Source organism: Armigeres subalbatus, chromosome 2 (assembly GCF_024139115.2).
Source record: "Armigeres subalbatus isolate Guangzhou_Male chromosome 2, GZ_Asu_2, whole genome shotgun sequence".
NCBI lineage: Eukaryota > Metazoa > Arthropoda > Insecta > Diptera > Culicidae > Armigeres > Armigeres subalbatus.
This window is the reverse complement of record NC_085140.1, coordinates 86350789-86361425: the sequence shown is the minus strand read 5'-3', so window position 1 is coordinate 86361425 and position 10637 is coordinate 86350789. Positions and strand designations below refer to the sequence as shown.

General features: G+C 41.6%; 1 protein-coding gene across 1 annotated transcript in view; it reads left to right on the top strand.

Moving 5' to 3' along the window:
* Positions 1-840: 840 nt before the first annotated feature.
* Positions 841-10637, top strand: part of LOC134209710 (uncharacterized) — a 44992-nt gene continuing 35195 nt past the window's right edge. The window contains exon 1 of the mRNA XM_062685721.1: positions 841-1049. Coding sequence (XP_062541705.1) covers positions 929-1049 — 121 coding nt within the window. The 5' untranslated portion in view covers positions 841-928. The remainder of the gene's footprint in view (positions 1050-10637) is intronic.

Sequence of the window (10637 nt, the reverse complement as noted above, 5' to 3'; positions counted from 1 at the left end):
GCTTCATTCGACCATTTCCTTATTGGCATATCATTCCCCATTGTGACATTGCCACGTTGCAGTCGCATACAGTTCTTTTTTGCATCCATAATCATGATGCCAACAAGATGATACTTTTATGCCCTGGGAAGTCGATACAACCGAAACCCGAAAATTTCCTGGACAAGAAGGAAGGAAGGAAGATTTATAATTCCATGGCCTTTCTGTTGAAATTCAACGATGATCTCTAGAATTTACTTCTAAATATTTTTATATACGGGAGTGGGTACGAGAGTGCTGGAATATAATCTTAATTAGAATGTTTGGTGCATCTCTATAACAGCACAACACACTTCAATATTAAAACAAATCTGATTAGTGATTGACGGGGAAAATGCAGCGCATATGAGCCATGTATCTATTGGCACAGAAGACGGACGTCCAACTTAATTTTGTAGAGTTTAAATATTAAAAGAATGCTTGACATTGTTTTTAGTGCATACATCAAAAAATGCAGTCTTCACTAAATTCATATGCCAATGAAAATATTTTCAGAGTGAAACGCAAAAGACATTATTCTTCTTCCATTTCTTTCCATTTTCAATCAAATCTGTAACAAAACACCGAAAATAAATCTACGAAATACATTTCTATTGATATTTTGAAATTTTATAAGCGGACGTTAAGGGATAGATCAATATAATGTCTGTTCTCTATGCTATGGATGCGATGATACCGTCGCGTCCCAATCTTTGCGATGGCAGAAGCAACCGTTATCAGATCCGCGGGCGGAACAAGATATTGGGAACCACTATCAGGCCCATTAAAGTGCCCAATCAAACTCAGTTGATTGCGTTCGGTTATTGATTACGGTTGTGCGGAACGGGTAAAAATATTGTCCTAAGAACTTTTTTGTAATTTTTTTTTCATAAAATCATAAATATTATGAATGTTGAATATGGAGCGTAAGAGAGTGGAAAAGCGTGACCAGACATGGCGTATCCATCGTTCATTCGTCACAAGTGTATGCGTATGGCTTATGATCGGATTTCATTATACCAGTGCTCAAGGTAATTGGGAAGCTGGCCTCAGAATTAGAAACTGTGCTAAAAAAAGTATGATGCATGGCAATATAATGTGTCATGTCGAACACTGTTGTAGTGGACATCTGTCATGTGAAAAGTCAATTAGGTGCAATCACTAAGATCTTATCATGCTGACAGAAACCGACGTTTCGCGTTTGTTTGATTGAATCCGGTCTATGACGAGGAGCGCCGCCGTAAGTTGGTCAACTATTGGAGCACTGGCTCGAGATGTTGAGTACCTAATCAAACGATACAACTATACCATCGATAGGCGACCAAAGGATACGTACTCTTTAAAAATGATTCATCAGTAGCAAATCAACGAATGCCTACCGCTATTTTCTGCCAAACAAGCATTGATAAGATTAAAGTCTCATTGTTCTCAAAAGAAAATGATCCAATAAAAAGTAGATTCCTCATGATGTACTCGAATCGATGAGCTAAGATACAGACCCCCTCGCAAATGTTTGTCCATCAGTGAATGCGCACTTTGGGGAATTTTACAAAACTTTATCCGTGATTTGAATGGGTTTATCAAAACTAATTTTGAAGCTCAAGATGTCTAGAATGATAGAATCATGATAATACACTTCTATTAGTGATTTTAGCCAAGAACTCATACGGCTTCGTCAAAACTTAGAGAACTCCGACTTCCGAGTATCCGATCCACAACTTTACAGAGGTATAAATTCTTACTTAAGTTTGAGTTCTTAAACTGACATCGACAAGTATAAATGAGATTCAGAAGTATTCTTGGACTCCTATAGTACCTTTTAGATATAGGTCTTGAAATATTTCTTATTTTTTTCCTGGATTTCATTTAACCACCGGGACAGCTGTTTTAAAATTCCCCGGGAAGCAATTCAAAAATTCTCAGTAAATGATCTTCAAATTTTCCCCAAACAAATATTTTGAGCACAAATGGAGAGCTCTCTCGAATTTTCCCAGAAAATTCTTTTTGATTTCAAATAAAATTTCTTGATTTTCCCAGAGAAATGCTTTTGAATTTTCCCAGGAAGTTCTTCTACAATCACATTCCTTCTTTTAATCAAAGCCGTAGCGTGGACTCTTATCGTCCTTGGCGAAACATTCTACGGACGCTATTTTCGGGGTAATTCAAGGGCTTCGTTGTAACAAAAACTAACACGGGGTACATTCACGTTCCTTGTGAATTTTCATTTATTCCCATGTGCTGCCTGTACTGTGTAATGAAATTATGTGCCAATTTGTTAAGGGTGTCCTAGTTTTATTGTTCATACCGGACGGAACTTGGCCACCTTGGACAGCCGAGTGGAGAAATTATCTTAACCCTTTCGCTCCATCAAATTTTGCACCTTCCAACATTCATCGATTCATTTCAACAACAAAAAGCAGTATTTGGCACAACTTTATGGTTTCATTAGACTGCAAATATAATCAGTAATGAGTAAAACTAGTGAAACTATTGAAAACAATCAAGTAACTATTGATTTTACAATCAAAAACTTTTTTTTCGTTTTCCATTAATTTAAGCTATGCCAAATAACTTTTGTTCTAGCATTTTTTCATAGATGATTCCTTCCTATTGAAATCTTTGAAAAAAGTCCTGGGAAAGAGAGCGTTAACGGCTAGAGCCTTTGGCCCGAGGCGCTTCCTTTGAGGATTCACGGTCTTTTACGGCTAGGCGCGGAAGCCTAATGGCTTCGCCTACAGTGACTATAATAACAGTGTCGTCAAGTGTCAAAATTGGAACAGAATCCTCTGTCAGTTCAATACAAATGCGCGTTCCAAACGAGCAGGGGTGACAGGTGGCACATGACGTTACTCTTCTTATAGGGCTCTAGCTTCGCCGAGCCGAATCGTATGCAAAACAAGAAGCGGTTGAGGTCCAATGTACACAAAAGAAATAACTTCAAGTTCTACATTTCCGGGATTGGTTTTACCTCCAGCTCTCTCCAGAAAGGTTGGGGGGAGGGTTGGTTCCGCGACGTTAGGCATAAGTACGTTAGGCAAAATGGACGTTTGGCATAATTCTTCCTTCTTTATGTCATAGGCTGTTCTTTGGGTCATTTTATGCCTAACGTACATTATGCCTAGCGTCCGTTATGCCTAACGTCCTTTATGCCTAACGTACTTATGCCTAACGGGGTATACCCGTAAACAACGTCCTTGCTAATAATTCTTTAAAGCTTACACACTGATGGACATAATTATACGTTAAATTTGCATTGTAATCCCTCTAAATGCATAAACAGGTTTATGTTTAAAGGCAATCCTAGACTAACATTATAAAGCCAATTTTGACGTAAACTGCGTCTAAGGGGAAGGCTGAAATACAATTTGAACAATATTTCAAAATTGAGGACCATCATGATATCATGTAACATTTTTAACGCTAATAGCGCCTTTATTTTTTAATGAGTTTTTAAGATTTATTTATCAATAGACTCAGAAACTCCAGTTTTTTTTTAAATTGATTATCAACTTTAAACAAGGTTATCTGCATTATGCGTAAGATATTGATTTGAAAAATGTATTGGAGGTAACCACTTACTGGAACCCACGACCAAGATTTTTTATGTACAGGTTATCCGACATCGTCAGTAGATGGGAATAACCAGCGCGGGGTGGAAACATACATTTTCAGTGCAAAACGTAAACAAACGAGCATAAATTCCATACAAAAATCCAAGATGGCTGAGTTGGGGATATTGACAAGTCGGATAACCTGTACATAAAAAAATCTTGCCCACGACCCTACACTACGCTAGACTGGTGCTTTAACCAACTAAGCTACGAAGGACCTCCGTCGGCTTTCGCAACCTAGCGGCTCTGAATGAGCTCGAAATTCGCAAATTGGACGCATAGTCAAATCACTCTCAATCCATTTGTCAAGCCATCACTTCCACACGTGTATAGTACACGTTCATATGTGGAAGTGTAGGCTTGACAAATGGATTGAGAGCAGGGTTTGCAGAAATAGCTCTCAATAGATTACGAACAATGATAAAAGAGAGGCAAAAACTGTTACGAATCATAACAAGCCATGATAACAAATTTATTAAACTTGTATACAAGTGCGAAAAACAGAATCGGATAGGCAGCCCCCACATCTCGATATTGAAGGGATCATCGAGATAAGGAGAGATCGAGGAATGGAAGGAAAATTGAAATGGATAGTAGACGGAAAAAAACTCGTTACTATGAAAAACGGTAAAAAACAAATGTCATTTCTTGTGTTTGATGTGTTTTTTATTGCCCCAACGTTGTCTAGTAGCCTAGAAGCTTAAATATATCGACATAGAGAGTGAATCCTGAATGAAGCATGATCAGAACACATGGAGATAGAGATACCGAGATAGGGAGGTTATCGAGATGCAGAAAGCAAAAATGTATGTATTTGACAAGTCGAGTCAAGTACGAGACACTGAAGACGGCCTCACTGTTGAGGTCGAAATACGTATCTGTCAAGATACAATTAAGTGGTGGAATTTCAATGGGCTTGTACAAACTCGTCTTATGACAAGTGAAGACATTCCACTAAAAAGCTCAAAATAATTTTCTTATCTTATCATGTTTTTCGTAGTTTTTAATGTATAAATGTGAAACACTTCAAAAGTAAAAGTCTTCATGCACCTGTGTCAATATCAAACATTTCATTTACATACGATTTCTATTTTCTAGTGACTTCTTCATATACTAAGGGGCTTAAGTGCACGGATTTTGATGCGCCACGGTATTAACGATCAAAATCTTACATAATTTCGTGACGGTCCCAAATGAATCACCCACTTTGGCGTGGCCATACCCACACAGTAGGCGTTAGCTTCCAAAAATCAGAATGGCGAAAGGCATCTAAGGTTCAATTTCTCGAAATTAAACATCTTTATCAAAAAAGTACTTGGCAGGGGTAGTAGCAGATACCTTACTGCATAGCTGGTACAAAATATGTTTTTCGAGAAAAAATCCTACTTTCGAGAAAACCCACGATAGATGTCTTCCGTCATACAACTATCTGGCGGTTAACTCATGATCGCTATTCACGTAATACGATAGCTCCTGGATGTTGGCAACGGCGGGTAGGAAATCAGCCACTTCTTAACCTATTTTATACTAAGGGTACAAGGAGTTAATCGTTGCAATAGAAGATTGCAACGATTCTTGTCTAAAATTGGAAATTATTTTGTTGGACATTTGTTGCAATGTATCAATATTAGAAATTCTATGAAGTTCATTGGTACTAGAGTTTCCATCCCGGGACATCCCGGGACAAAAAATCCCGGGATTTAGGAAAATTCGGGATTTCCCGATTCCCGGGATATTATTTTTGAAATCCCTAAAATCCCGGGACAAAAATTTTTGTTTCATTTCCGGCTCGCAAACAGTGTAATTTTTCTTCTTACAAAAGTTATTTGTTTTGAACGCGAAACCCAACTAAGGTGATAAACTCAAATCATATTTTTATACCTCCCATCAGATATGATTTTTTTTTCAAGTTCGTTTATTTGGTAAGCTCAGGCATATAGAACACCTTCACAAAAATATTAGATTCCCCTATACCACTCAATGGATGACCTGACCACTGACTGATTCCTGATTTTCTGACTGATTTTCCAGCATCTACAGCTCTCTTTTAATTGAACGACAAGTATCTACAGTAGGGACTATGTCCAAGGGCTTGACGATCCCTCCCCAGGCCATCTGCGAGTTGTGGCGCCTGCCTAGGATGTGGTGGGGTTTGACAGTGGGCCCTGTTAAACCTCTATAAAAAGCTGCATGTATCCGCAAGTAGGCTCCGCCAAAGCGACCGTGTGCCGCTCAAAGCGCACAAGCCCAAGTCCTGGTGTTAGGTGGGACGCTAAACAGCCCTGACACGACGGCCCTCCGACGAGACAGGAGGTTTGCGCAGGCCCAATAAGCCGCCTTTAAAAACAACTATTACGAACGACATAGAAAATAATACGACTCGATACAATCGGCAACGACCTAGGCGACGAATAAAGGATCACGATTGGAAGCTTGGAGCATGGAACTGCAAGTCGCTAGGCTTCGCAGGTTGTGACAGGATAATCTACGATGAATTACATCCCCGCAACTTCGATGTCGTAGCGCTGCAGAAAATCTGCTGGACAGGACAGAAAGTGTGGAAAAGCGGGCATCGAGCGGCTACTTTCTACGAAAGCTGTGGCACCACCAACGAGCTGGGAACCGGCTTCATAGTGCTGGGAAAGATGCGGCAACGCGTGATTGGGTGGTAGCCAATCAACGCAAGGATGTGCAAGCTGAGGATTAAAGGCCGTTTCTTCAACAATAGCATAATCAACGTGCACTGCCCACACGAAGGGAGATCCGACGACGAGAAAGAAGCGTTCTATGCGCAGCTGGAGCAGACATACGATGGATGCCCACTGCGGGACGTCAAAATCGTCATCGGTGACATGAACGCTCAGGTAGGAAGAGAGGAAATGTATAGACCGTTCATCGGACCGGATAGTCTGCATACCGTATCGAACGACAATGGCCAACGATGCATAAACTTCGCAGCCTCCCGCAGAATTGTAGTCCAAAGCACTTTCTTTCCTCGCAAGAATATCCACAAGGCCACATGGAGATCACCTAACCAAGAAACAGAAAGCCAAATTGATCACGTTCTAATCCACGGTAAATTCTTCTCCGACATCACGAACGTACGCACTTACCGCAGTTCGAATATTGAATCCGACCACTACCTCGTTGCAGTATGTCTGAGCTCAAAACTATCGACGGTGTACAACACGCGTCGGAGTCGTCCGCCGTGACTAAACTAGGAATGGGCGATACCGATACGATATATCGGGAATCGATATTTTCGCTCCGATAAATCGATATTTTGTATCGACTTTTTTATGTTCGATATTTGACCGGATCGATTTTTTGTAGCTGATATCATATTTCGATTTTTTAAATTTACGAGACATTATCAGTAATTTAAAAAAGTGAAAATATACCACATTAGGTACAATCTGTTAAAAACAGCGAAACTTAGATGTGTGATTCGATGACCTGAAATGGGAAATCCAAAGTTGCCTCAATTTTTTTTTTGTTGCTCGTGATTTTAATTTTTTGAACGTATCGATATATCGGAATATCGATGTTTCAACGCCGATATTTTCGACATCGATGTTTCGACAGTACAAACATCGATTCGGCAGTATCGATATTTTTCCGAAAAACGCCCATTCATAGGCTTAACATTGGGCGGCAACAAGACGGTAGACTAGCCCAAGACTACACGCAGCAGCTGGAAGTGGTACTCCGAACGGAAGAGCAGCTAGGCGTAGCATCTCTTGACGATGGCTGAAGAGATATTCGATCCGCCATTGGAAGCACCGCAACCGCTGCCCTAGGCACGGTGCTCCGGATCATAGAAACGACTGGTATAACGGCGAATGTGAGCAGTTAGTTGAGGAGAATAATGCATCATAGGCGAGATTGCTGCAACACCGCACGAGAGCGAACGAGCCACGATACAAACGGGCGCGGGACAGACAAAACTCGATTTTTCGGAGAAAAAGCGCCAGCAGGAAGATCGAGACCATGAAGATACGGGGAAACTGTACCGCGCTAATAACGCACGAAGTTATATGAGAAGTTGAACCGTTCACGTAAGAGCCACGTGTCACAGCCCGATATGTTTAGGGACATAAAAGGGAACCTTCTTACAAACGAGCGTGAGGTGATCCAAAGGTGCCGGCAGCACTACGAAGAGCACCTGAATGGCGATATGGCAGACAACGGTGGCGGTATGGTGATGAACCTAGGAGGACGTGCGCAGGACATGCGACTTCCGGCTCCGAATCTCCAGGAAATCCAGGAGGAGATCGGCCGGCTCAAAAACAACAAAGCCCATGGAGTTGCCAACTACCAGGAGAGCTGTTTAAACACGGTGGTGAGCCACTGGCTAGAGCGCTGCACTGGGTGGTTTGGGAAGATGAGGTTCTGCCGCAATAGTGGATGGAAGGTGTCGTGTGTCCCATCTACAAAAATGGCGATAAGCTGGATTGTAGCAACTACCGTGCAATCACATTGCTGAACGCCGCCTACAAGGTACTCTCCCAAATTTTATGCCGCCGACTAACACCAATTGCAAGAGAGTTCGTGGGGCAGTACCAGGCGGGATTTATGGGTGAACGCTCTACTACAGACCAGGTGTTCGCCATACGTCAGGTATTGCAGAAATGCCGCGAATACAACGTGCCCACACATCATATATTTATCGACTTCAAAGCCGCATATGATACAATCGATCGGGACCAGCTATGGCAGCTAATGCACGAAAACGGATTTCCGGATAAACTGATACGGTTGATCAAGGCGACGATGGATCGGGTGATGTGCGTAGTTCGAGTTTCAGGAGCATTCTCGAGTCCCTTTGGAACGCTTAGAGGGTTACGGCAAGGTGATGGTCTTTCGTGTCTGCTATTCAACATCGCGTTGGAAGGAGTAATACGAAGGGCAAGGATTGACACGAGTGGTACGATTTTCACGAAGACATTGATATAATGGCACGTAACTTCGAGAGGTTGGAGGAAGCCTACATCAGACTGAAAAGCGAAGCTAAACGGATTGGACTAGTCATCAACACGTCGAAGACGAAGTACATGATAGGAAGAGGCTCAACCACCCACCACGAGTTTCTATCGGTGGTGACGAAAGCGAGGTTGAAGAATTCGTGTACTTGGGCTCACTGGTGACCGCCGATAACGATACCAGCAGAGAAATTCGGAGGCGCATAGTGGCTGGAAATCGTACGTACTTTGGAATCCGTAAGACGCTCCGATCGAATAGAGTTCGCCGCCGTACCAAACTGACTATCTACAAACGGGCACGAGACCTGGACGATGCTCGTGAAGGACCAACGCGCACTGGGAGTTTTTGAAAGGAAAGTGTTGCATACCATCTATGGTGGGGTGCAGATGGCGGACGGTACGTGGAGGAGGCGAATGAACCACGAGTTGCATCAGCTGTTGGGAGAACCATCCATCGTTCACACCGCAAAAATCAGAAGACTGCGGTGGGCCGGGCACGTAGCCAGAATGTCGGACAGTAATCCGGTGAAAATGGTTCTCGACAACGATCCGACGGGACCAGAAGGCGAGGTGCACAGCGGGAAAGGTGGATCGATCAGGTGGAGGACGATTTGCGGACCCTCCGCAGACTGCGTGGTTGGCGAAGTGCAGCCATGGACCGAGCTGAATGGAGAAGACTTTTATGTGCAGCACAGGCCACTCCGGCCTTAGTCTGATGATAAATAAATCTTACCGCTAGGCTATGTAGGGCCCACAATTATTAGCATGTCTCGTACATTAATAGCAATAAACATAATTTATATTTTAGGCTTTAAAACCTTCAGGAATACAATGGGAAAATGCACCCAAGATTCCTTTTAAAATTTCTTTAGGGATTTCTGTACTTTCTCTCCAGGAATTCTTTTTGAAATTTCTTCATGAATTTCTTCAACAGTTCGTCCGGAAGGGTTCTTAATTTCTAGTGAAAATACTGTCAAACCCAAAATTATGCCTTCCTTAGCCTGCCGGCCACAAAGCAAGGCCATATAGAAAGTATAAATTGGATAAATTTCATGGTACAGTATACGTTTTTTGGTTCTTCCCTATACCTATGAGCATCATCGTGCTAGTGTTGGCACAGGAATGCAAAAATAGTGAATCGAGTTAGAAACCTCGCAGATAAGAACTGTAGAAGTGCTTGATGAACACCAAGCTGTGATACGGCAATTTTCAAATGGGGGTTGTAATGCCAACAAAAAAGATCAGATGAGAAAATTTCAGAGAAGAAAATTCTTAGAAATTCTGCAAAAATTTACAGGAACTGATATGGAAATTTTCCAGGAGTTTCCCATACAGAAATGCTAGGATACGTATTATTCATTCCTCAGAACTTCTGGACAAGGAAATCCCTAAAACTCATGGATAAGGAATTCTTGGAGTGAATTAAAAAACTGAGAGTATAAATCACCGTTCCCTTACAATTTCACTGGAATTCTAGTAGAAGGAACTTTTAGTAAGTCCTATCGAAGGAATTACCCAGAATACAAGCAGAAGATATTTCCAATCATTGATAGAAGAAGATTTCCTTATATTTCGTGAGAGAGCAATTCCCAGAGTTATTAGAGAGAGAATAATCTAGAATCTTTAGAATGAGGTAAATAATTCGTCGGGATCCTCGGAGGATAAATTCCTAAAAATTCCTTAAGGAGGAATTCATCTTAATTTCTGGAAGAGGGATTCCACAAAATTCGTGCGAGAGAAATTGCCCTGACCTTTGGAAGGGCAAAATTCCTAAATGAGTATTTAGGAGAATTTCTGAAGAAGGAATTCTTGTAGGAGAAATATTTATTTATTTAATTAATAGGGAGGGGGGGTGTTGCTGCAGTTCTTTTGATTTTTTTGGTGGAATTATTCCCCATAATTCCTGAATGGGAAAGTTCTTAGATCTCTTGAGGAAGGAAATTCTCAGAATTCCTCGAAATGGAAGAACCAAGAATAAATTATCTGAAATCCTGGGTATGAATTCTCAAGAACTTCTAGAGAAAGT